Genomic DNA, 26,743 nt, shown 5'->3' with positions numbered 1-26,743 from the left:
TACACCATACACAAAGATAAACTCGAAATGGATAAAAGACCTCAATGTGAGACAGGAATCCATCAGAATCCTAGAGCAGAACATAGGCAGTAACCTCTTTGACATTGGCCACAGCAACTTCTTTCAAGATATGACTCCAAAGGCAAAGGAAACAAAAGCGAAAATGAACTTTTGGGACTTCATCAAAATCAAAAGCTTCTGCACAGCAAAGGAAACAGTCAAAAAAACAAAGAGGCAACCCACGGAATGGGAGAAGATATTTGCAAATGACAGTACAGACAAAAGATTGATATCCATGATCTATAAAGAACTCCTCAAACTCAACACACACAAAACAGATAATCATATTAAAAAATGGGCAGAAGATATGAACAGACACTTCTCCAATGAAGACATACAAATGGCTATCAGACACATGAAAAAATGTTCATCATCACTAACCATCAGGGAGATTCAAATTAAAACCACATTGAGATATCACCTTACACCAGTTAGAATGGCCAAAATTAGCAAGACAGGAAACAACATGTGCTGGAGGGGTTGTGGAGAGAGGGGAACCCTCTTCCACTGTTGGTGGGAATGCAAGTTGGTGCAGCCTCTTTGGAGAACAGTGTGTAGATTCCTCAAGAAATTAAAAATAGAGCTTCCCTATGACCCTGCAATTGCACTACTGGGTATTTACCCCAAAGATACAGATGTAGTGAAAAGAAGGGCCATCTGTACCCCAATGTTTATAGCAGCAGTGGCCACGGTCGCCAAACTGTGGAAAGAACCAAGATGCCCTTCAATGGACGAATGGATAAGGAAGATGTGGTCCATATACACTATGGAGTATTATGCCTCCATCAGAAAGGATGAATACCCAACTTTTGTAGCAACATGGATGGAACTGGAAGAGATTATGCTGAGTGAAATAAGTCAAGCAGAGAGAGTCAATTATCATAGGGTTTCACTTATTTGTGGAGCATAACAAATAACATGGAGGACAAGGGGAGTTAGAGAGGAGAAGGGAGTTGGGGGAAATTGGAAGGGGAGGTGAACCATGAGAGACTATGGACTCTGAAAAACAATCTGAGGGGTTTGAAGCGGCGGGGGGTGGGAGGTTGGGGGAACCAGGTGGTGGGTATTAGAGCATGGATTACATGGAGCACTGTGTATGGTGCAAAAACAAGGAATACTGTTATGCTGAAAATTTTTAAAAAATAAAATAAAAAAATAACAACAAAAAAAGTACAATGAAGTTTTCTGAAGGATGAGCTGCGTGTATTTGTGGACCTCTAACAAATCTGATACTGGTGACACCCATTCCATATTAGGGCAAACTGCAAGTTATTTTGTTGAATTTTGCTAGTTAGATTTTCAGTACAAAGTCCTTCTATGTAACTTAGGATAATGGAATCATATATAGAACAGAGTACCAAAAGTAACAGGAAAACATTAGTGATTAACAGACCAACTTGTGCCTTGATTTAATAAGGCTTTGACCCAATTTGTTTGTCTATCTAGCAGTGTATAAGTCCGGCCATCAGGATGTTTGGGTTTGAACTACTTGGGAAAATATCTTCATATGTAAACTGTGTTACTAATATATCATTAAGGTTATATATACATAATAAATATATAATATTCAGGAAAAGACCCTCATACTTTTCACCATCAATGGATAACATACCTGCTTCCAGCATTTTAATGGACTCTAAAAAGGGCAGATTTCTCGCCTTGACATCAGGGTGATATCCAGTTACACGCCCAGCCTTTGCCTGAGGCAGCTTCTGGAGATCAGCCTTCAGGTCAGGTCCTTAAAACACAAAGGTATTCCTTTGAAGCACTAAATATGAAATATAAATAAAAGCCTATAGGTTAGTGTGATTTAAAAAATATGTGATGGAGAAATGCATTTCACACCCTTGTTTTCCAGTAGTATGATATGCTCTATTTCAAGTGACATTTTAAAGACAAAGCCCACTGCACTTCATTTCCTTTCTTATACCATAGTGTTCTAAGAACAGAGAGCATCAACTAGCAGAGAAATCAAGTCTACACCATGCGTAAGGTTTTGTTTAAAAGTACAATGGCGTTTTCTAAAGGATGAGCTGCGTTTATTTGTCGGCCTCTAACAAATCCCATCCTGGTGACACCCATTCCCTACTAGGGCAACCTGCAAGTTATTCTGTCAAATTTTAGTAGTTAGAGTTCAGGGCCAAGTCCCTCTGTGTAACTTTGGATAAAAGAGTCATGTATAAAATAGAGTTCCAAAAGTAACAGCAAAACATTAGTGATTAAGAGTCCACCTTGTGTCTTACAGTGGGAATAAAGAAAGGAGGATGGAAAGAAACTAATGGACTTTGTTGTCAGTCGTGCTGTGGAAACCTCTGAACAGCAAATTCCTGTAATAATCTATGGCCTGAAGTTGTCATTAATTCACAAGTATTTGATGAAAATGCCCTATTTGGAAGACATTCATTTCTTGTTTCATGATATTTTAAGATACTTTTGATTTTCCTATTCCTAAAAGCATTTTACACACCTTTGAAAGCCGCTTAAAAGTCATACCAATACAGTTACCCTACGGCCAGTTTCCTGAATTACAGAACTCTTACAAAACGTACCATATCAAATGATGAATCAGACAGTGTCGACCATTCTTTGAGCTCTTTTCTGGAGTCCCTGTCCTGCTCCACTGAACTGGATTGTTTCCTGTGCCAGCAATAAGCTACGTTACTGTACAGACACATTTGAGTAGTAAGCATTCTGTAGAGAACCACACTCCCCTGTTCGTATAGCAACACAGACGGTAGGAAGAACACAAACCTCTTTAAATTATTTTTTTTCAAATTTTATTTATTTATGTGACAGACAGAGATCACAAGCAGGCAGAGAGGCAGGCAGACAGAGAGACAGAGAGGAAGCAGGCTCCCTGCTGAGCAGAGAGCCCGATGAGGGACTCGATCCCAGGACCCCGGGACCCTGACCCTAGCCGAAGGCAGAGGCTTAAACCACTGAGCCACCCAGGCGCTCCTTTAAATTATTATTTTAAGTAACCTCTGCTCTCAGTATGGGCCTTGAACACCACCCCGACATCAAGAGTCACATGCTCTACCAACTGAGCCAGTCAGGTTCCCCCAGAACACAAACCTTGTTATGAAATATGAATTGCATCTCCATGTGTCAAGCAGTCTTTGGCAAACCACAATCCCAGAGCCTTAGTTTTCTCATTTCTAAAATGCAGCTCCCATCCCTAGGCAAATCAGCCTTATTCCTCATGTTGTAGGGTATGCTGACTTGGCACTCTGCCTGTGCTGCTGAAAACTGCTTGCGCTTTCCATGAAATGAGTGAAAAGGCCCCACAAAAAATGTGCTAAGAAGATCAAATTAAACTAGGGAGATGATGTATAGTATTGAAATTAAACATTTTCCTCCAATTTAGTAAAAAGACTGCATTTTCAGGCACACCGATTAATTCCTGAGGAAAAGGGGAAAGTCATTATGGTGAAGGACTACATGAAGCTGCACACTCTACACTCTTCACATTTTCAACCCATCTTCCGGAAATGACTGAGATTCTCTTTGCATGTTTTCTTTCCTCTTGTCATGGTTTGTCATAATGCACAATGCACACATACACCCCCCCTTCCCCCACTGTCATTCTCCTTCCCTTTCCCTTCACCTTGAGCCCAGGTGCTCCTTCCACTTCCTTCCCAGGTTCAGGTTTCATATCTCATCTCTCAGGTAGTGCCTCCTTTTGTTTTGGTTTCTCATCCCTGGGTTACTGCGCCCAGGGGTGTGTGTGTATGTGAGCCAATAAAAAGTTGTGTGGTTAATACATGCTGACAGTGTAAATAGACATCAGACATTTGGATATCAAACAATGAATAAGCATAAAGACACTCCCACATCATGATGCTACGTGCTTATTCCTAAAAGTGACTCACCCACAGAGCGGCTGCTGCAACAAGAGGTAGCCACCAGCACTTTGGAGTCTACTGTAAACTCTGCTGGGATGGATCGGTGCTTAATAAGCATGACAAAGAAGACACAGGCTGTATTTCCACAGGCACCAGAAATTTGGAATCCTCCTGGTTCACTGTTTCCCTCCCTTTATCAGCAGAGAAGCTTTCATCACTGTATCTGTATTCTGTTGGTAGCTCAACAAAACCCCAGAGCAATAAATGTACAGTAGTCCTAATCATCCAATATGGAAGTACTCACACCCACATGCTGCTTAGACCCTTGGTCATCTTTTCTATGTTTAGATTTGGATCTTGATCTGACTCGGCCACATAGTTCACGCTGAATGTGGAATATTTATATTTGTTAAATGTACTCTAATGGAGAGGTATACCACTTCCAAGGCCATGGGTTTAATTGTTTCTTACTTTGAAAATACGTAGAAAGCCAACCTAGTATCAGTATAGTGTACACCCTGTGTTCACACCAAATACATGGGCTGCAAGATCATCTACTTCAGGCTGGCCATGAAATTACCTTATGGACAGGCTAAAACACAAGACTTAGGCTCCCAGCTAGATTCCCAGTACAAAAGGCATTTGAGAAAATAGTACTGGACATTTAAACCTGACTCACTATTGCTATGGTCACATTTCCCTTTACAAGTCTCATTTTACTATCTTTAATAATGTTTTGTTGGAATGCAGAGAAAGAAACAATCCTTTGCATACTGCCTATGGCTGTCCCTGCACTACAAGTGTTCAGGTATCTAGTCAAAACAGACTAAAGGGCTAGCTGCTGTCTTGACACTGCACAGTGCACTGCAAATCTCAGGGACTCAGTTACAAGCCCCCCAGCGTTCTCCTCTTTCTGGTCTTTTCTATACCTCTTAGTCTACCCTCTGCCCAGGGTCCCACAGAGGATCCTGGCCTCCGTGTTCTTCGTACAGTTGAGGTGCTCCCAGACTCAGACACCTCAACTAACACCCTGCCACCAGTCCTCGCCCCGTCTTTACCTCCCCACCTCAGCCCACCAACCTAGCTTGATCTATCCGCACCACGAGGAGAAGCGTAACGGCAGCCACGATGTCTGTGAGGAGAAGGGCTGTAGCTCTTTGGCACTTCCACCTAGGACGCCACAGCTCTACTGTCCCCACCAACCCGAGGCCCACTGGCTCCCTTTCCATCCTCGCTCACATTTAAACTCCTGGAAGGACTGATGTGGGGACTTACCAGTTGAATTCAGGTGGCGAGAATTCTCACAGCACAGAGAACACGACCGCCCGCATCAAACTCAGCTCTGCTCACAGAACGTGGGCAGTAGCGCGCATGCCCACAATAGCTGCACACAGCAATGAGCATGGGCACTCTTTGCTCACAACAATAAGCATGCGCACAGAGTCGGGGGCATGCAGGGTGGGTTGAGCTTTTCCTGCCTGTGCTGTTGCAGACACTCGTAACCATGGGGTCCACCGAGGAGAAGGAAAGAGGGTTGAGCAGTCTCTTTTTCAAACCACCCAATCTCTCCTATGCATCTAGATACTCTGGGGGTCACACAGCCCCAGCTTACCCTGAGTGGACAGGTGTCAGAAAAAGCACTGAGCCAGAAATCTACAGGCTTCAATAAGTCATTTCCTTCTTCGCTTTTGGGTGTTGTGTCACACTTGAACGAACTGGCTCACCCATCTATGATAAATTCATTAACACCTGTTTTCTTTACGATTTTGTTTGCACTAGAGCACATTGTCATCTCTGCACTGGTGGCTCATTTCTCCCCCTGGAACTGTATTCATTTGGTCCGTGTATGCTTCAGAAATATCCAGATATTGGTAAGATTTAGGCTCAGCCCATGGTCACATGGCATGCAGCAGTAGTGCCTATTCTCCTCAAATTATGTACTTCCCAGATTACAGCCAGGCCACTTCTAAGCAAAGCTGGCTTAATCTCATAAAGGGAGAGCACTGCCCAGACAGAGCCTTAATAGATTTTTGGAGGTGGCAAGGCAGGAGAGGTATTTATATTTCAGATTTGGAAATCAGGTATACAGCAGATCTTTCAATGTTGGAGAAGGGTATGAATAACATTGGGTGAGGATCTTGATAGAATGGTTTAAGACGCAAGGGAAAACCCTTCGTAAACACTTTAAGTTATTTATTTATTTGAGAAAGAGAAAGAGAGTACAAGCAGGGGGAGACGTAGAGGGAGAGGAGAAGCGACTCCCCACTGTGCTGGGAGCCTGACCTGAGGCTGGATCCGTGACCTGGAGATCATGACCTGACCTTAAGGCAGACCCTTAACCATCTGAGCCACCTAGGTGTCCAATAAGGCAAGAATTTTAAGACAAAAAGTTCAATGATTCTTGTAGTTGAAAAATGTCCTTTGGGGTTTGATTAATGACTTAAGGGGTTTTTCAGGTAGTTTCTAAAATGAAAAAGAAAGCTATTAGCGACCCTTCTGTTCTTAGGCAAGGCCTTGCTGGATTAGTGAATTTATATTGATGTGGAGAGCAAAATGGAGTCTTTCATGTGAAGCAGGAGCCCTGTGTCAAGCCCTTCCATGAAAACCACCACACTCAGCCAATGGCAAGCTGGAGAAATCCCTCCCAGCTTCCTCTTCTCCCCTGTAAAAGCAAGACTCTCTCCTATGTTCTCTACCTCTTAACTAGGCATTCCCTGGCTTCCTTGTCCAGAACTGCAAGCTCCCTGCTTTTGCCTGACTGAGGTCAATTTGCAGGTAAAAAAAAAAAAAAAAAAGCTTGTCCTTTTGTTTCTTAAGGTCTACATACACTCCTTAAAATCGAGACTCTAAATCATTCTTCTAGTCTTCTCAAAGGGACCTTTAACTAGGGTGACTATACATTGGGAAAAAGGAAATAATCACAACTTTTAGGGACTATTGGACACGGGTTCTGAAGTGCCACTGACTCCAGGAGAAGTAAAGTGCTTCTGTGGCCCTCCAGGCCGAGCAGGGGCTCACTGAGGTCAGGTGACCTATAGGGTTCTGGCTCAGTTCCATTAAACAGCAGGCCCAGTGAGCTCCTGAACGTGTCTTGTGTTTATTTTCCCAGTCTGGAATTCACAATTGGAATAAGCATGCTCAGCTCTTGGTTTGTAATTGATTTCCTGACCTGTAGAGTGAGGCCTATTATGGTGGGAAAGGCTGAATGGAAGCCATTATATCTGGTTCTCCCTAGGAATCGAGTCAATCTAAAGTCGTGTTTCATCCCAGGGGGGATTAGAGAGATGAATGCCTCCATCAAGGACCTGAAAAATGAAGGTTTGGTGACTTTTCCCCATATCCCGGTACTGGTCTTCTGCTTGGCCTCCACAGAAGACAGATGGATCTTGAAGAATGACAGTGTGCTGCTGTCAACTTGGGCGGGTGCTGAATCCAATTTTAGCTGTTGTACCAGATGTGGTTTCATTGCTCAAGCAGATTCTCACATGGCCTGGTCCCCGGTTGGCAGCTATTGATCTGGAAAAGGCTTTGTCTCCGCTTCTGTCCGTAAGTCCCACCAGAGGCAGTGGGCTTCCAGCTGCCAAGGCTCATGATACACCCTCAAAGGCTTAACTCATGGTGTATCATTGCCTGCCCTCCTGTCATCATCTAGTTCACCGGTACTGGATTACCTGTCTCTTCCGCAATGTATCACACTGGTCCATTATGCCGATGATATGATGGTACTGGGCCTGGTGAGTGAGATGTCCTCGGTCACTCCAGAATCTTGGATAAGCTATTTGTGTGGCAGAGGCTGTGAATTCAATCTGACAAAACTTCAGAGGTTTTCTACTTCCGGGAACTTTGTAGTGTGCAGGAAACGTGCCATCCCTTCCAAGCTGAAGAAGAAATTGCTACAATGAGTTCTCCTAAGGCGAGCCAGAAGGACGATGCCTAGCAGGCATCGTGGACTTTTGCAGACATCCTATTCCTTGCTTGGGTATGTTACTCCTTCCCATTTACCGAGTGACCCAAAAGGCTGCTAGGTTCCGTTGGGGCCAGAACAAGAGAAGGTTCTGCAGCTGATTCAGGCTTCCATGCGATCTGCTCTGCCACTTAGGCCACATGATCCTGCAGATCCAGTGGTATCTGAAGTGGCAGTGGCAGGTAGGGATGCCGTTTGAAGCCCTTGCACGCCGGCTCCTCTAGGGCGATCACAGTGTGGGCCCTTGAGCTTCTGGATCAAGGCCCTGCAGCATTCTCAGATAACTACTCTTCTTTGGAGACGCTGCTCTGGGCCTGCCATTGGGCCTTTATAGAGACTGAAAACTTGACCATAGGCCACCCAGCTACCACACAACCTGAGCTGTCCATCATGAACTGGGTGTCATCTGGCTGACCGATCCATAAACTCGGGTGTGCACAGCAACACACCCTCATCAAATGGAAGTGGTTTATATGCGGGAGTCAGAGCGCAGTTCCGGTTGATGAAAGGGTTGGAGGGGTTACTGGTCTTTGGAAGCTGAGCACGGGAAGGGATTCAAACCTTTCCTTGCCGAGATTGAAATCATCTGGATTCCTAGGCATGTAACTCCCCTGTACATTGAGGGAAGCCGGCATATTCCTTTGTCTGGATGGAGATGTAGAGAGAACACTTGACTGTTTTTGCAAAACACCTCAGTGAAATCAATTCTTTTTGGGCCTTGTGTCTGATATGACACACACATCGGAAGCCGTTTGTCGTTGTGCAGGCCTGGCAGAAACACAATGAGGGAAATGAAAGTATACCTACCCTATAGATTTTCTTGAGGCTGTACTGTCAGCCGATGGGGAAAATTAAGTGTGAGATATTCTTAGTAACCTTCTGTCATCAGTGAGTTAGCAAAGCCAGCCACGCTCATTGCCTTAGTGCACTGAAGTTTTGTTTCCATGTTTCTTTCCCTCCCCAGACTCTTAACTCCTGGAGGGCTGGAAACACACAGCTCCTCCTGGTGTCCTCAGGACAGAGTAGAGCACCTGACACATGACAGGAGGCCAGTCCACCTTTGTGGAATTAAAGTAAACTCTCAAAAGTGAGATGACCAAACCCTGTGTCATAATAGTGAGCCGAATGGTCGACAGTCTGCAGAGGGTGAGAGGGAAATGCCACTGGTCGCTGTGTCTTAGAACCCATGTGATGGGGTGAGACCAGCCCACACTGTGGTATTACCGATCTCAGGCATGCCCTTTAAGAGTCTTGGAGTGAGCTGGTATATTACTCGGGATTCTCCAGAGAAGGATCACCAAGAGGAGTTGAATATCATTATGAATATGCGTGTGTGTGTGTGTGTGTGTGTGTGTGTGTCTGCATCCATATATGTGTGTTAATATATGTATATTTAAAATTGGGATTTAGGGATGCCTGGGTGGCTCAGTGGGTTAAGCCTCTGCCTTCGGCTCAGGTCATGATCTCAGGGTCCTGGGATCAAGCCCTGCATTGAGCTCTCTGCTCAGCAGGGAGCCTGTTTCCCCTTCACTCTGCCTGCCTCTCTGCCTACTTGTGATCTCTCTCTCTGTCAAATGAATAAATAAAATCTTAAAAAAAAATAAAATAAAAGTGGGGTTTAGGGATGCCTGGGTAGTTCAGTTGGTTAAGCCGTTGCCTTTGGCTCAGGTCATGATCCCATAGTCCTAGGATGGAGTCCTGCATCGGGCTCCATGCTCAGTGGGGAGCCTGCTTCTCTCTCTGCCTCTGCCTGCTTGTGTTCTCTCTCTCTCTCTCTCTCTCTCTCTGACAGATAAATAAATAAAATCTTTTTAAAAATAAAATTGGGATTTAAAAGAGAAATTTCAATTTTAGACTTAAGCAAGTGAATTTCCTCTGAAAAGTAGTTTCATGTCAACATCAGAATTCAGTGTGAACAGTTATCTGTGTAGTGCAGCCTAGCCAAATAGCTAAAAGTAACCATCCCCGGCAGCTAAACAAATCCCATTAATTATGAAAAACTATCTTAGAAATGCAGGTACATTTGTCTGTAAGTTTCTGAACGAACCTTTTTAAGCGGACCTATCACCCATTGGGGCAGAGCATACTCTGGTGAGGACATGGATGCTGACAGGAAAGGCTTCAGGATGGGACAGTGTTGGGCTGGTCAGGGCACACACACAGGACACAGGTGGTACTCCTGAAGCAGCGTTTACAATTGATAGGGAGCCAAGAGCTGGACTTACGTGAAGCAGGCAATACAGGTTACTGGGGCCCTCGTGTGGCCTCCAGCCATGGGACCTGCCCCTCCTGGACTCCGCGCCAAGTTGGAATATTCCTTGGAGCCCTTGGTTTCAGAGGGGCTGTGGTAAGCAGTCAGTTCCCAGCAGTTTGATCTGTCCGTGACACCAGTCCCTCTACTTCGTGAGGGTGGAAGGCATGTGAAGGTGCTTTGTGTGCAAGTCTGGGTGCTGGGGCCATGCCTCTTGTCCCATAGTCAGAACTCTGTCAGATGGGACTAGAGACTCAGCATTCTGTTTGCACTCCAAGTGCTCACAGCACATTGGAAAGGCTGCACTGCGAATATGTCTTCAGGGAGAGAGGTTTCCAAGAATCATTCGGGAAACCAGAGGTTATAATGGCCTTGTTTTCTGCCGTTGCTTCTCCCCAGCTGCCATGCTTTATGTTTGCTTCATTGTTAGAAAATCGGTGTGCCTTCTCCTGAAATCAATATTCAACATCTCTTCAAGTATCTCCTACATTTTGTAGGAAAGAGTTGTAGGAAAGAGGACAAAAACGTTTTCCTAGAATTCTTTTTCTATAATTCAACTAGAAAGGCCCATCACGTTCTGGGATGGATAAGGATAAAAATCCACATTGGAATGAGTTACATAACTTCATGCCCCTCTTGTCTCTTGCATTTACTTAGTGATTAGGCTGTAAAAGATTAATCCATTGCTGGAAACATGTGCCTTGAATAAACAAGCTTCCTTTATAAGGTGTGTACACAAAAAAAAAAAAAAAGAAAGAAAGAAAGGAAAAAGGAAAAAAAGAAGGTGAGGGAAGTAGTTTCAGGCTAATCAGTCCATTGTTGCATACTTCTATTACTCTGGAAAGTGGAAACCGAGGCAAGAGCAGTGCGATATCCTGATCTGTCACGAGTGGATGGAGGGTCACCCACACAGTGATGTGTCCCCCCTCATCTTGTAGTTGTGGCAGGAACCAAAAATTAGGAATGCAACTAGCCTCTGCCTCAGGAACGTAGGCCTAATGTAAAGGTCGGTTCCCCTCAGAGAACCAACCCTTTTCCTGGTGCAGTGACTTGGACAATCCAAGCAGCTTCCATGATGTGCCCCTAGTTCTTGGGGTCAGGGATGGGTGTCTTCAATCTGCAACCGACCCAGAGCCTCAGTCCTGTTCACTCAGCCTGTGCCTGCTTTCAGTGCAGCACTGCTCCTGCTGAGGCTGAGAGAGCCCACAGCAGGCACATGAGGCTTCAGCACAGAGTCACATCAGGGAATTAGGATCTGTGCACACAGGGCTCCAAAGAAGCCAGAAGTTTCTCTTTGGTAGCAGCAGCAAGGCAAAAAAGTCTTCAAGATGGACAGCCCTGCCTCACGTCCAAGAAACAAGCTAGGAAATTCTGAGCCCCACGTATCTTCTCACTTGTGGAATCCAATCACCCCACTTGACAACATGCACACCTGGCTGACAAATCGTGACTTTGTATGCATGAGATATCTGATCTTACAAGAGTTCATGAGCAACTCACAACTGCTTTTAAAACCCCACATTTTAACACCAATTCATTTATCCAAAATAAATTTATATATCCAATATAAAAGGGTGTATATTGCCACCCTTTTATATTGTTTCCCATTTTAAGGAGGCAATAATCTGAGTAAAACCCAGCAGTTATAGGGACATGGTTCCTTCTTCAGCAAAGCTGTGATTTGGGAAGTACAGAATTTGAGGAGCATAGACACTACTCCTGCATGCCATGTGACCATGGACTGAGCCTAAATCCCAGGACCAATATCTGGGTATTTCTGAAACATACATGGATCAGAGATGTCAATGTGCTCTAGTGCAAACAAAATCATAAAGAAAACAGGTGTTAATGAATTTATTATACAGAGGTGAGCCAGTTCATTCAAGTGTGACACAACACCCAAAAGCAAAGAAGGAAATGACTTATTGAAGCCTGTATCAATCTCAGATTAAAATGCATCCTATTGAGAGATTTTCTGCTAAGGTCAGGAACTCGGCAGGGTTGTCCACTATCATCCCTGCTACCACTACCACTGCTATTCAACATAGTACTGGAAGTCCTAGCCTCAGCAGTCAGATAACACAAAGAAACTAAAGGCATCCAAATCAGCAAAGAAGAAGTCAAATTCTCTCTCTTTGCAGATGATATGATACTTTATGTGGAAAACCCAAAAGACTCCCCTAAAAATCTGCTAGAACTTGTACAGGAATTCAGTAAAATGTCAGGATGTAAAACCAATGCACAGAAGCCAGTTGCATTTCTATACATCAACAACAAGACAGAAGAAAGAGAAATTAAGGAGCCAATCCCATTTACAATTGCACCCAAAACCATAAGATACCTAGGAATAAACCTAACCAAAGAGGCAAAGAATCTGTACTCAGAAAACTATGAAGTACTCATGAAAGAAATTGAAGAAGACACAAGAAATGGAAAGATGTTCCATGCTCCTGGATTGGAAGAAGAAATATTTGAAAATGTCTATGCTACCTAAAGCAATCTACATGTTTAATGCAATCCCTATCAAAATACCATCCATCTTTTTCAAAGAAATGGAACAGATAATCCTAAAATTTATATGGAACCAGAAAAGACCCCGAATAACCAGAGGAATGTTGAAAAAGAAAGCCAAAGTTGGTGGCATCACAATTCCAGACTTCAAGCTCTATTACAAAGTTGTCATCATCAAGACAGTATGGTACTGGCACAAAACCAGACACACAGATCAATGGAACACAATAGAAAGACCAGAAATAGAACCTCAACTCTATGGTCAACTAATCTTCAACAAAGCAGGAAAGAATGTCCAATGGAAAAAAGACAGCCTCTTCAATAAATGGTGTTGGGAAAATTGGACAGCCACATGCAGAAAAATGAAATTGGACCATTTCCTTACACCACACATGAAAATAGACTCAAAATGGATGAAGGACCTCAATGTGAGAAATGAATCCAAAATCCTTGAGGAGAACACCGGAAGCAACCTCTTCGACCTCAGCTGCACTAACTTCTTTCTAATAACATCGCCAAAGGCAAGGGAAACAAGGGCAAAAATGAACTATTGGGACTTCATCAAGATCAAAAGCTTTTGCACAGCAAAGGAAACAGCTAACAAAACCAAAAGACAACTGACAGAATGGAAGAAGATATTCACAAATGACATATCAGATAAAGGGCTAATATCCAAAATCTTTAAAGAACTTACAAAACTCAACACCCAAAGAACAAATAATCCAGTCAAGAAATGGGCAGAGGACAGGAACAGACATTTCTGCAAAGAAGACATCCAGATGGCCAACAGACACATGAAAATGTGCTCCACATCACTCGGCATCAGGGAAATACAAATCAAAACCACAGTGAGATACACTTCACACCAGTCAGAATGGCTAAACTTAAGAAGTCAGGAAACGACAGATGCTGATGAGGATGCGGAGATAGGTGAACCCTCCTACACTGTTGGTGGGAATGCAATCTAGTGCAGCTACTCTGGACAACAGCATGAAGTTTCCTCAGAAATTTGAAAGTAGAGCTACCCTATGGCCCAGCAATTGCACTACTGGATATTTACCCTAAGGGTACAAATGTAGTGATCCGAAGGGGCATGTGCACCCAAACGTGTATAGCAGCCATGTCCACAATAGCCAAACTATGGAAAGAACCTAGATGTCCATCAACAGATGAGTAGATAAAGAAGAAGTGGTATATATAGACAATGGAATAATATGCAGCCATCAAAAGAAATTAAGTCTTGCTATTTGTGACGACATGGATGGAACTAGAGGGTATTATGCTGAGTGAAAGAAGTCAATCAGAGAAAGACAATTATCATATGATCTCCCTGATATGAGGAAGTGAAGAGCAACGTGGGAGGTTTGGGGGGTAGGAAAGGAATAAGTGTAACAAGATGGGATTGGGAGGGAGACAAACCATAAGAGACTGTTAATCTCACAAAAAAAACTGAGGGTTGCCGGCAGGGAGGAGGGTAGGGAGAAGGTGGTTGGCTTATGGACATTGGGGAAGGTATGTGCTATGGTGAATACTGTGAAATGTGTAAACCTAGTGATTCACAGACCTGTACCCCTGGGGCTAATAATACATTATATGTTAATAAAAGAAATAAGCAGAAGATATGGATATATATTTTTCCAAAGCAGACATCCAGATGGCCAACAGACACATGAAAATATGCTCCATATCAATGATCATTAGGGAAAAACAAATGAAAACTACAATGAAATATTACCTCATACCTGTCTGAATGGGTAATGTCCCAGACTTTAAGAGCTTTTTTTATTTTAAAGGTTGTAGTTACTGAGTTGTCAGAAAGAGAGTGAGCCCCAGCAAGGGGAATGGCAGGCAGAGAGAGAGAAGCAGTGTCCCTGCTGAACAAGGAGCCCAGTCCTGTGCAAAGAGCCAGAGGCTGAGCTAGGAGCCTGATGTGGGACTCTTTCCCAGCACCCTGGGATCATGACCTAAGCTAAAGATCAATGCTTAGCAGACTGGGCCACCCAGGCATCCTATCTTTAAAAGCTTATTAAGAAAGTTCAGAAGTTTTGCAGGAGATCTGTGGGTTTTTTTTGCCATGGAGCTTGTGATTCGAGTTCTTTATCTTTCTCCTTATCGACTGCTGCAAATTTCTTAAGTGCTAGAGTGATGTTTTACTATAGCACAGTAAAATAAGTGTTAGTATATTAAAAATTGAAATGTTTGAATTACCTGTCCCTCATCCTTAAAAAAAATTTAAATCCTTTTTTCCATATCAATGATTTCATCTGGAAATCCGTGTGACATTGCATGCCACAATTTGGAAAACCTTTCCTTCAAAAGAATCATAAAACCCTTCATCTCAACAAACAAACAAACAAAAACCCTTCACCATGAACAAAGAGAAGAAATTACTACAATTTTTTTTTTTTGGTAAACATCTGTTTACTAGTACAGTCATCATGTACATGATCAGGATTCCTGGCCAACGTTTTCAGGAGTATTTACTTTGAGAAAGAGCAAGGGCTTCTAACTTGGAAGTAAATCCCAAAATCTGTTGCTTATTAGCGTCAGAAGAAAGTTTTGTGTACACTGGCACCCACCTTTCCATGAAGATTAAATGAGGTTCTAAATGTAAGGAACCTAAGAGAAAGAAGTGGCTGACATATAGTATGCACCCTCTGAATAGGAGTTTTAATACTACCTCTTCTTATTAAAAAAGCTCAACAAATGGACCGATTGTCAGCACTGTAGACAAGACGTGGTTGGCCAGCAATTCACAATCATACAGCACAGATCAAAACTGTGTAGTTAACAGAGCCATGACCTTTAGCTTTCTGGGTACAGAAGATTAGCAAGAGTTCAGTAAAAGTGGAGCAGGTAGTTTTTGGAGTGACAGAATCATTAAAGGTGTCTTTCAGGGAAGATGGGCATACACCTCACCAAATTTGAAAGGTTGGGAATCTGGAGGCACCCCTTTAGTCACCTGCTATTTAGGAAGGGTCCGATAGGAAAAAAGAGACGCAAACCAGAAAAAGCTGAACATCGGTAAGCTAAGTCCTACATTACTCACAGCCGTTCAGAACTTTCAGTTCCAGAGAATAGAAAAAGGAGGTTTTACATAGCAGCTCATTTTATGAAGCTAGGATAGCCTTGATACCAAAATCCAAGACAGTATATAAAAGTGTATGCTATTCTCAAAGGGAAGGCTGTCAGCTTTTCCCCACTGAGGATGATATTCGCTGTGGGTTTTTCATAGATAGATTTTATGAAGTTGCGGAATGTTCCTTCTGTCCCTATACTTTGAAGTGTTTGTATCAGGAATAGAAGCTGTATCTTGTCAAATGCTTTTTCTGCATCCATTGAGAGGACCATGTGGTTCTTCTCTCTTCTCTTATTGATTTGTTCTATCACATTGATTGATTTGTGAATGTTGAACCACCCTTCCATCCCAGGGATTAATCCACCTGGTCATGGTGGATAATCTTTTTAATGTACTGTTGGATCCTATTAGCTAGGATCTTGTTGAGAATCTTGGCATCCGTATTCATCAGGGATATTGATCTGAAATTCTCCTTTTCGGTGGGGTCTTTGCCTGGTTTGGGGATCAAGATAATGCTGGCTTCATAAAAAGAGTCTGGAAGTTTTCCTTGTGCTTCAATTTTTTGAAACAGCTTCAGGAGAATAGGTATTATTTCTTCTTTGAAAGTTTGGGAGAATTCCCCAGGGAATCCATCAGGTCCTAGGCTCTTGTTTTTGGGGAGATTTTTGATCACTACTTCAATCTTGTTATTAGATATTGGTCTATTCAGGTTTTCAATTTCTTCCTGATTCAGTTTTGGAAGTTTATAGGTTTCCAGGAATTCATCCATTTCATCTAGGTTGCTTATCTTATTGGCATATAACTGTTGAAAATAATTTCTGATGATTGTTTCTATTTCCTTGGTGTTAGTTGTGATCTCTCCGTTTTCTTTCTTTTTTATTTTTAAAGATTTTATTTATTCATTTGACAGACAGAGATCACAAGTAGGCAGAAAGGCAGGCAGAGAGAGAGGGGGAAGCAGGCTCCCCACTGAGCAGAGAGCCCAACGTGGGGCTGGATCCCAGGACCCGGAGATAATGACCTGAGCCGAATGCAGAGGCCTAACCCACTGAGCCACACAGGTGCCACAGATCTCTCCATTTTCATTCATAATTTTATTAATTTGGGTCTTCTCTCTTTTCTTTTGGATTAATTTGGCCAATGGTTTATCGATCTTATTGATTCTTTCAAAAAAACCAGCTTCTAATTTCGTTGATGTGTTCTACTATATCTCTCGTTTCTATCTCATTGATCTCTGCTCTAATCTTGATTATTTCCCTTCTTGTGTGTGGGTTGGCTTAATTTGTTGTTGGTTCTCCAGTTCTTTAAGGTGTAAAAACAGCTGGTGTATTCTGGATTTTTCAATTTTTTTTGAGAGAGGCTTGGATGTCTATGTATTTCTCCCTTAGGACCGCCTTTGCTGTATCCCATAGGTTTTGGATCGAAGTGTCTTCATTCTCTTAGGTTTCAATGAATTATTTAAGTTCTTCTTTGATTTCCTGGTTGATCTATACATTCTTAAGCAAGGTGGTCTTTAGCTTCCAGGTGTTTGAATTCCTTCCAAACTTTTTCTTGTGGTTGAGTTCCAGTTTCAAAACATTGTAATCTGAGAATATGCAGGGAATAATCTCAATCTTTTGGTGTTGGTTGAGCCCTGATGTGTGACACAGTACATGGTCTACTCTGGAAAATGTTCCATGTCTGCTCAAGAAGAATGAGTATTCTGTTGTTTTAGGGTGGAATGTTCTGTATATATCTATGAGATCCATCTGGTTCAATGTGACATTCAATGCTCTTGTTTCTTGATTGATTTTCTGCTTGGATGATCTATTACTGAGACTGGCATGTTAAGATCCCCTACTATTAATGTATTCGTGGCAATATGACTCTTTATCTTGATTAACAATTGTCTTAATGTAGTTGGCTGCTCCCATATTGGGGGCATAAATATTTACAATTGTTAGATCTTCTTGGTGAATAGACCCTTTAAGAATGATGTAGTGTCCTTCTGTATCTCTGACTGAGTCATTAGTTTAAAATCTAATTTATCTGATATGAGAATCGCTACCCCAGCATTCTTTTGAGGCCCATTGGCATGAAAGATGGTTCTTCATCCCTTCAATTTCAGTTTGGAAGCATCCTTAAGTTCAAAATGGATCTTTTGTAGACAGCATATGGATGGGTCCTGTTGTTTTATCCAATCTGCAACCCTGTGCCATTTTATGGGAGCATTTAGGCCATTCATGTTGAGAGTGATTATCTATGCCCACTCTCACCACTCTTGTTCAACATAGTGTTAGAAGTCCTAGCAACAGCAATCAGACAACAAAGAGAAATAAAAGGTATTCAAATTGGCAATGTCTAAGTCAAACTCTCTACACAGAAGACATGATACTTTATATGGAAAACCCAAAAGACTCCACCCTCAAACTACTAGAACTCATACAGCAATTCAGTAATGCAGCAGGATACAAAATCAATGTACAGAAATCAGTTGCTTTCTTATACACTAACAATGAAAATACAGAAAGGGAAATTAGAGAATCGATTCCATTTGCTATAGCATGAAGAACCATAAGATACCTGGGAATAAACCTAACCAAAGAGGTAAAGGATCTGTACTTGAGGAACTACAGAACACTCATGAAAGAAATTGAAGAAGACACAAAAAGATGGAAGACCATTTCATGCTCTTGGATCAGAAGAATAAACATTGTTAAAATGTCTAAACTGCCTAGAGTGATCTATACTTTCAATGTCATTCCGATCAAAATTCAACCGGAATTTCTCAAAGAGCTGGAGCAAACAATCCTAAAATTTGTATGGAATCAGAAGAGACCCCGAATTGCTAAGGAAATGTTGAAAAAGAAAAACAAAACGGGGGACATCATGTTGCCTGATTTCAAGCTTTACTACAAAGTTGTGATCACTAAGTCAGCATGGTGCTGGCACAACAACAGACACATAGACCACTGGAACAGAGTAGAGAGCCCAGATATGGACCTGCAACTCTATGGTCAACTAATCTTCAACAAAGCAGGAAAAAATATACAGTGGAAAAAAGTCTCTTCAATAAATGGTGCTGGAAAAATTGGACAGCTATGTGTAGAAGAATGAAACTCGACCATTCTCTTACACCATACACAAAGATAAACTCGAAATGGATAAAAAACCTCAATGTGAGACAGGAATCCATCAGAATACTAGAGGAGAACATAGGCAGTAACCTCTTTGACATTGGCCACAGCAACTTCTTTCAAGATATGTCTCCAAAGACAAAGGAAACAAAAGTGAAAATGAATTTTTGGGACTTCACCAAGATCGGAAGTTCTGCACAGCAAAGGAAATAGTCAACAAAACAAAGAAGCAACCCATGGGATGGGAGAAGATGTTCGCAAATGACAGTACAGACAAAGGGCTGATATCCAAGATCTATAAAGAACTTCTCAAACTCAACACACACAAAACAGATAATCATGTCAAAAAATGGGCAGAAGACATGAACAGACACTTCTCCAATGAAGACATACAAAGGGCTATCAGGCACATGAAAAAATGTTCATCATCACTAGCCATCAGGGAGATTCAAATCAAAACCACATTGAGATACCTTCTTACACCAGTTAGAATGGCCAAAATTAACAAGACAGGAAACAACAAGTGTTGGAGAGGATGTGGAGAAAGGGGAACGCTCTTACACTCTTGGTGGGAATGCAAGTTGGTGCAGCCAATTTGGAGAATAGGGTGGAGATTCCTCAAAAAATTAAAAATAGATCTTCCCTATGACCCGACAATTGCACTGCTGGGTATTTACGCCATCTATACAGATGCAGTGAAAGGAAGGGCCACCTGTACCCCAATGTTCATAGCAGCAATGGCCACAGTTGCCGAACTGTGGAAAGAACCAAGAGGCCCTTCAACGGACGAATGGATAAAGACGATGTGGTCCATATACTATGGAGTACTATGCCTCCATCAGAAAGCATGAATACCTAACTTTTATATCAACATGGATGGGACTGGAAGAGATTATGCTGAGTGAAATAAGTCAAGCAGAGAGAGTCAATTATCATATGGTTTTGCCTATTTGTGGAGCATAAGGAATAATACAGAGGACATGGGGAGTTGGAGAGGAGAAGGGAGACATGGAGAGAACCACGAGAGACTGTGGATTCTGAGGAACTACCTGAGGGTTTTGGAGGGGAGTGGGGTGGGAGGTTGGGTGAACCTGGTGGTGGGTATTGTGGAGGGCACATATTGCATAAAGCACTGGGTGTGGTGCATTAACAATGATTTCTGGAACACTGAAAAGAAATTTAAAAAATAAATAAAATTTAAAAAAAGAAATAAAAACCCTTTTATTATAATTGATATTAATAAAATGTTTTAATAGAAAAAAGTGTAAGTTAATGACACTCATGAGGATAGTCATAAAATTCTAAGCTAATTATTAAGTTGTAGATTATTTAGAAATGACCATTCCCTCCCAGTAGTATATGGTTGGTTTAAACATAGGACGATATGTATGTAATTCACCACATAAACAGATTAATGAAGGGAAAAATCCTACAATCATCGGAATAAGGGCACTCCAAGTGTTTGATGGAATTCCACATATATTCAATACAAATATTCATAGCAAATGAAAATAAGAATGGATCATCCTTTAGTTCACAGTATATATAGTAAAATGTTAAATATTTTCTAATTTATCAGGAGTAAGACAATGCTGTCCATTGGGACCAGTTCTTTGCAACATGGTACTGGGTGGGTCTGTCCTATGTAAAATGAGATAAAAAGGCAAAATGTTTAAAATGGCAGAAACAGGGACTTCTGGATGGCTCAGTCCGTTAAGTGTCTGCCTGTGGCTCAGGTCCTGGGATCAAGTCCCACATCAGTCTCCTTGTTCTGCACGGAGTCTGTCTCTCCCTCCCCACATTTGTACTCACTCTGTCTCTGACAAATACATAAAACCTTTAAAACAAATAGAATAAAATGGAAGAAACACTCTGGCAGTGTTCTAAGTTGACATAATTGTGCATGTCAAAACTCAAAATGGATGTTGGCATATGCTTCTTAAAATCAGAGGTAGCATGGCTGCTGGACAGAAATTCAATGTACAGATACATCTGTGTACATAAGCTCCATCAGAATATAACATTTCAAAAAAATGACATAATTTTTGATAGGACATGCTACTTAGAATAAGTTTTTCTTTAAAGATTTATTAATTTGAGAGAGAGAGAGAGGCAGGGAGGGAACAGGAGCAAAGGGACAGAATCTTTCAAGCTGACTCCTCATGGAGCATAGGGCCTGACTTGGGGTACATCCCATGAGCAATGAATTATGACCTGAACTGAAACCAAGAGTCAGGTGTTTAAGTGACTGAGCCACCCAGGCACGCCCTACTTGGAATAAGTTTAACACAGATTTCAAAAGATTCATTAGAGAAGGTTCATAAAACTTTATTGAGAGAATTTCAACAGAGAAGTACCCCCACATAAGAGTAGTTTGCATGTTCCAGCTTGTTCTTGTTTAAATCTGGGGCTGTCCTTCACCTGTAAGATAGAACAGTTGGAAACTTTACTCAGCAGAACTGTATTTCAAGTAAATTAATGGTACAGGAAGGACGCTATCGTTTTAATTTTTTTTAAGATTTTATTTATTTATTTGACAGAGAGAGATCACAAGTAGATGGAGAGGCAGGCAGAGAGAGAGAGAGAGAGAGGGAAGCAGGCTCCCTGCTGAGCAGAGACCCCCCGATGTGGGACTCGATCCCAGGACCCTGAGATCATGACCTGAGCCGAAGGCAGCGGCTTCACCCACTGAGCCACCCAGGCGCCCTATCGTTTTAATTTTTTTAAGAGAGAATTCCAAGCATGTATTTTACCAAAAGTTTTTTGAACATACCACACTTTCTACTGGTACAACAAGACAAAAAGACAGTTCATTTTCACAACACACAAAAGGAAATGAGCCTCAGTGGGTTAAGGCCTCTACCTTCAGCTCCGGTCATGATCCCAGGGTCCTGGAATCGAGCCCTGCGTGGGGATCTCTGCTCAGCACAGACCCTGATTCCCTTCCTCTCTCTCTGCCTGCCTCTCTGCCTACCTGTGATCTCTGTCAAATAAATAAATAAAATCTTTAAAAAAAAGGTCGCTTTAAACGGAAAGCAAAAACTGAATGTAGTTTCACAAAAAACCCAAAGAGCATGCAAAGAACTAAAAAACACAAGAAATTTACATGTAAGTCTCATTTAAAGGCTTCAACTTGAAATAATATTCTAATACATGATGCTGAAGGAATAATGCCAAGTTGGTTACTGCTTCAGTGATGTTAGAGAGAAAAGAGCACCACATATAATTTAGTTTTGCTTATGATTAATTGAAAAACTTTTCTGTCAGTTTAATCCTTATGTCCTGGGTTAAGCAGGGTAACCATTTGCCTTAATGATGTTTGCCTTAATGATGTTTGCCTTAATGGTGTTCCAGTTGGTTGAATAGATTATATGGTCACACACTTCACACCTGTCACAATGGATAAAATTAACAACACAGGAAACAACAGATGTAGGCGAGGAGCTGGAGAAAAGGGGAACCCTCTTATGCTGTTGATGGGAATGCAAACTGGTAACAGTAACTGTGGAAAACAGTAAGGTTGTTCCTCACAAAATTAACAATAAACCTACCTTGTGACCCAGCTGTTACACCAGGAGGTTTTAACCCAAGGGACACAAAACTTCAGAGTCAAAGCGGTACAAGCACCTCAATGTTTATAGCAGCGTTATCAATAATGGCCAAACTATGGAAAGAGCCCAAATGTCCATCGACTGATGAATGGATAAAGAGGTACACACACACACACACACCGTGGAATATGACTCAGTCATCAAAATGAATGAAATCTTGCCATTTGCAACAATGTGCTTAGACCTAGAGTGTATTAAGCTAACAGAAATTAAGTCTGTCAGAGAAAAACAAATAACATGATTCCACTCATATGTAGAATTTAAGAAACAAAACTGATGAACATATGGGATGGGAAAAAAGAGAGAGAGGGAAGCAGACCTTGAGACATAACATAGAGAACAATCTGAATGTTGATGGAGAACGATGGCTTGGGGATGGGCTAAATGGGTGATGGGTATTAAGGAGGGGACTTGTTGTGATGAACACTGGGTTTTATATGTAAGTGATGAATCACTAAATTCTACTCCTAAAACCAATATCACACTATGTGTTAACTAACTAGAATTTAAATTAAAAAAAAACACAACAGGAATAGGTATCCATAGAGAAACACAGACAGCCACCATTGTGTTTTGTTCTCAGTGGAAGTCAAATCTCAATTTACATGTTAAAATTTGACCAAAGGTGTTATCTCATTAAAAAAAAAAAATCATACAAGGGGCGCCTGGGTGGCTCAGTGGGTTAAAGCCTCTGCCTTTGGCTCAGGTCATGATCCCAGGGTCCTGGGATCAAGCCTCACATCAGGCTCTCTGCTAGGCGGGGAGCCTGCTTCCCCCTCTTTCTCTGCCTGCATCTCTGTCTACTTGTGATCTCTGTCAAATAAATAAATAAAATCTTAAAAAAATCACACAAAATGGAACAAGTTTGTATTCTGTGTATGGTATCCAACAGAACAACAGAATACAAATATCAGCATTAAAAGTGATTGTAATATATCTGAATTGAATTCAAGATATACATGAGTAAAGATGGGTTCATTAAGTTAAGGGATTCTTAGAGAATCAACTAAGTTATGTTAGAGCGGGTAGTAGAAACTCCCTCAGTGCCTCAGCATATTTCATACAAACTGATATTCAATCCAAATGAATTTTGTGTTTGATAACAGCAGAACAGAAGAATCTGAGTTTTATTAGCTGTTCATTGAAGTATTTACATTCAAACAAGACAATTTTTTCATATTTTATGATATAATAAGGCTTTGACCCAATTTGTTTCTCTGTCTACTAGTCAGGCCATCAGGATGTTGGGTTTGAACTACTTGGGAAAGTATCTTCATATGTAAAGTCTGTTATTAATGAATCATTAAAGTTATATATACATGAATAAATATATAGTATTCAGGAAAAGACTTTCATACTTTGCACAGTCAACCGATAACGTACCTGCTTCCGGCATTTTAACGGACTCTAAAAAGGGCAGATTTCTCCCCTTGACATCAGGGTCATCTTCAGTTATACACCCAGATTTTGCCCGAGGAAGCTCCTGGAGATCAGCTTCTAGGTCTGGTCCTTAAAACATAAAGTTATTCAACTGAAGCAATAAATAAGAAATTTACAGAATCAAGAGCCTATAGATTAGTGTGATAAAAAATAACGTGATGAAAATATGCGTTTCATATCCTTGTTTTCCTGCAGTAGGATAGGCTTTATTTCAAGAGACATTCTAAAGATAAAGCCCACTGTACTTCATTTCCTTTCTATTACCATAGTGTTCTAGGAATAAATAGCATCAACTAGCTAAGAAATCAAGTTTACACCATGCATAAGATTTTATTTAAAAGTAAAATGGAGTTTTCTAAAGGATGAGCTGCATGTATTCGTGAGCTTTTAACGAATCCCATCCTGGTGACACCCATTCCCTATTAGGGCAACCTGCAAATTATTGTCAAATTTTACTAGTTAGATTTCAGGGCAAAGTCCCCAGTGTAACCTAGGATAAAAGAATCATGTATAGAACAAAGTTCCAAAAGCAACAACAAAACATTAGTGATTAATAGTCTAACTTGTGTCTTACAGTGAGAATAAAAGAAGGAGGGTGGAAAGAACTCAATGGACTTTGTTGTCAGTTGTACTGTGGAAACCGCTTAAAAGGGAATAATCCGTGCTCTGAACAGTGTCAATAATTCACTACAAGTACTTGATGAAAATGCTCTATTTGGAAGACATTCAATTCTTGTTTCATGATCATTTTAAGATACATTTGATTTTCCTAATCACAAAAGTATTTACACACCTTTCAAAGCCGCTTAATAATCATACTAATATAGTGACCCTAATGCCAGTTTCTTGAATTATGCAGCTCTTACAAAACGTACCATATTAAATGATTAATCAGAAGTGGCTATCATTCATTGAGCTCTTTTCTGGAGTCTGTCTCTTGCTCCACTGAACTGGATTAATTCCTGTGCCAGTAGTAAGCTACGTTACTGTACAGACACATTTGAGTAGTAAGCATTCTATAGAGAACCACTCCCTTGTTTGTACAGCAACACAGATGGTAGAAAGAATACAAACCTCTTTTTAAATTCATATTTTAAGTAATCTCTACTCTCAGTATGGGCCTTGAACATTCCACCCCGCCATCAAGACTCACACACTCTACCAAATGAGCCAGCCAGGTTCCCCAAGAACACAAACCTTGTAATGAAATATGCATTGAGTCTCCATGTGTCAAGCAGTGTTTGGGAAGCCACAATCCCCGAGCCTTAGTTTTCTCATTTCTAAAATGCAGCTCCCATCCCTAGGCAAATCAGCCTTATTCCTCACGTTGTAGGGTATGCTGACTTGGCACTCTGCCTGTGCTGCTGAAAACTGCTTGCGCTTTCCATGAAATGAGTGAAAAGGCCCCACAAAAATGTGCTAAGAAGATCAAATTAAACTAGGGAAATGATGGATAGTTTGTAGTTAAACATTTTCCTCCCCTTTAGAAAAGACTGCATTTTCAGGCACACCGATTAATTCCTGAGGAAAAGGGGAAAGTCATTATGGTGAAGGACTACATGAAGATGCACACTCTACACTCTTCACATTTTCAACCCATCTTCCAGAAATGACTGAAATTCTCTTCTCATCTTTTCTTTCCTCCTGTCATGGTTTGTCATAATGCACAATGCACACATAAAACCCCCCCTGCCCCCACAGACATTCTTCTTCCCTTTTCCTTCACCTTGAGCCACAGGTGCTCCCTCCACTTCCTTCCCAGGTTCAGGTTTCATATCCTGGCTCTCAGGTGGTGCCTCCTTTTGTTTTGGTTTCTCATCCGTGGGTTGCTGCATCTAGGGGTGTGTGTTTATGTGGACCAATAAAAAGTTGTGTGGTTAATACATGCTGACAGTGTAAATAGACATCAGACATTTGGATATCAAATAATGAATAAGCATAAAGACACTCCCACATCATGATTCTATGTGCTTATTCTTAAAAGGGACTCTTCCCACAGAGCGGCTACTCCAAGAGGTAGCTACAAGCACTTTGGAGTCTACTGTAAACTCTGCTGGGATGGATATGTACAATTGGTGCTTAATTAGCATGAAAAAGAAGACATAGACTATTTCCACAGGCACCAGAAATATGGAATCCTCCTGGTTCACTGTTTCCCTCCCTTTATCAGCAGAGAAGATTTTATCACAGTATCTGTATGTCGGTTGGTAGCTCAACAAAATTTCTAGAACAATACACATATGGTAGTCCAAATCATCCAATATGGAAGTACTCACACCCACATGCTGTTTAGACCCTGGGTCAGCTTTTCTGTGTTTAGATTTGGATCTTGATCTGACTCGGCCACTCATAGTTCACCCTGAAAGTAGAATACTGGTATTTGGAAAATGTACTCTGAAGGAGTATATCACTTCTAAGGCCACAGGTTTAATTGTTTCTTACTTTGAAAATATGTTGAAAGCCAAACTAGTATCAGTATAGTATACACGCTGTGTTCACACCAAATACACGGGCTGCAAGATCATCTACTTCAGGCTGGCCGTAAAATCACCTTAGGCACAGGCTAAAACACGAGGCTTAGTCTCCCAGCTAGATTCCCCAGTTTAAAAGCCATTTGAGAAAATAGTGCTGGACATTTAAAACTGATTCGCTAGGGCTACAATGGTTACATTGCCATTTACAAAGCTCATTTTACTGCCTTAAATAATGTTTTGTTGGACGCAGAGAAAGAAACAATCCTTTACATACTGCCTATGGCTGTGTCTGCGCTGCAAGGGTTCAGGTGTCTGGTCGTGAAACAGACTCATGGGCTGACTCCTGCAATGACACTGCATCATGCACTGAAAATCTTGGGGACCCAGTAACA

General features: G+C 41.5%; 1 protein-coding gene and 1 long non-coding RNA gene across 2 annotated transcripts in view; both read right to left on the bottom strand.

Annotated features, from left to right (window-relative positions):
* LOC116862579 overlaps positions 1–3,770 on the bottom strand; it is a 50,913-nt gene extending 47,143 nt beyond the window's left edge. The window contains exons 1-2 of the long non-coding RNA XR_004381658.1: positions 3,668–3,770; positions 1,673–1,798 (exon numbers count right to left, since the gene is read on the bottom strand). This is a non-coding gene — a long non-coding RNA (uncharacterized LOC116862579). The remainder of the gene's footprint in view (positions 1–1,672; positions 1,799–3,667) is intronic.
* Positions 3,771–21,152: 17,382 nt separating this feature from the next.
* Positions 21,153–26,228, bottom strand: LOC116862578 (X antigen family member 3-like). The gene is made up of 4 exons (XM_032849936.1): positions 26,154–26,228; positions 25,604–25,712; positions 23,821–23,946; positions 21,153–21,247 (listed from the first exon to the last, which is right to left on the bottom strand). The coding sequence occupies exons 1-4, from the start codon at positions 26,226–26,228 to the stop codon at positions 21,225–21,227; spliced, it is 333 nt and encodes a 110-aa protein (XP_032705827.1). The 3' UTR covers positions 21,153–21,224.
* Positions 26,229–26,743: the final 515 nt, after the last annotated feature.

This window comes from Lontra canadensis, unplaced genomic scaffold, assembly GCF_010015895.1.
Source record: "Lontra canadensis isolate GAN:19392208 unplaced genomic scaffold, GSC_riverotter_1.0 scaffold268, whole genome shotgun sequence".
Lineage (NCBI taxonomy): Eukaryota > Metazoa > Chordata > Mammalia > Carnivora > Mustelidae > Lontra > Lontra canadensis.
The sequence above is the reverse complement of the archived record's forward strand: the minus strand, read 5'-3'. Positions and strand labels throughout refer to the sequence as shown.

Bases quoted from the DNA above. Each gene is read 5' to 3' on its own strand.
- LOC116862578 (XM_032849936.1), bottom strand. From the start codon at position 26,228: ATGAGTGGCCGAGTCAGATCAAGATCCAAATCTAAACACAGAAAAGCT. The intron at 25,713-26,153 runs GTGAGTACTTCC...ACACACCCCTAG, and splicing joins GGTCTAAACAGCATGTGGGT to ATGCAGCAACCCACGGATGA. The intron at 21,248-23,820 runs GTACGTTATCGG...TCTATCTTACAG, and splicing joins CGTTAAAATGCCGGAAGCAG to GTGAAGGACAGCCCCAGATT.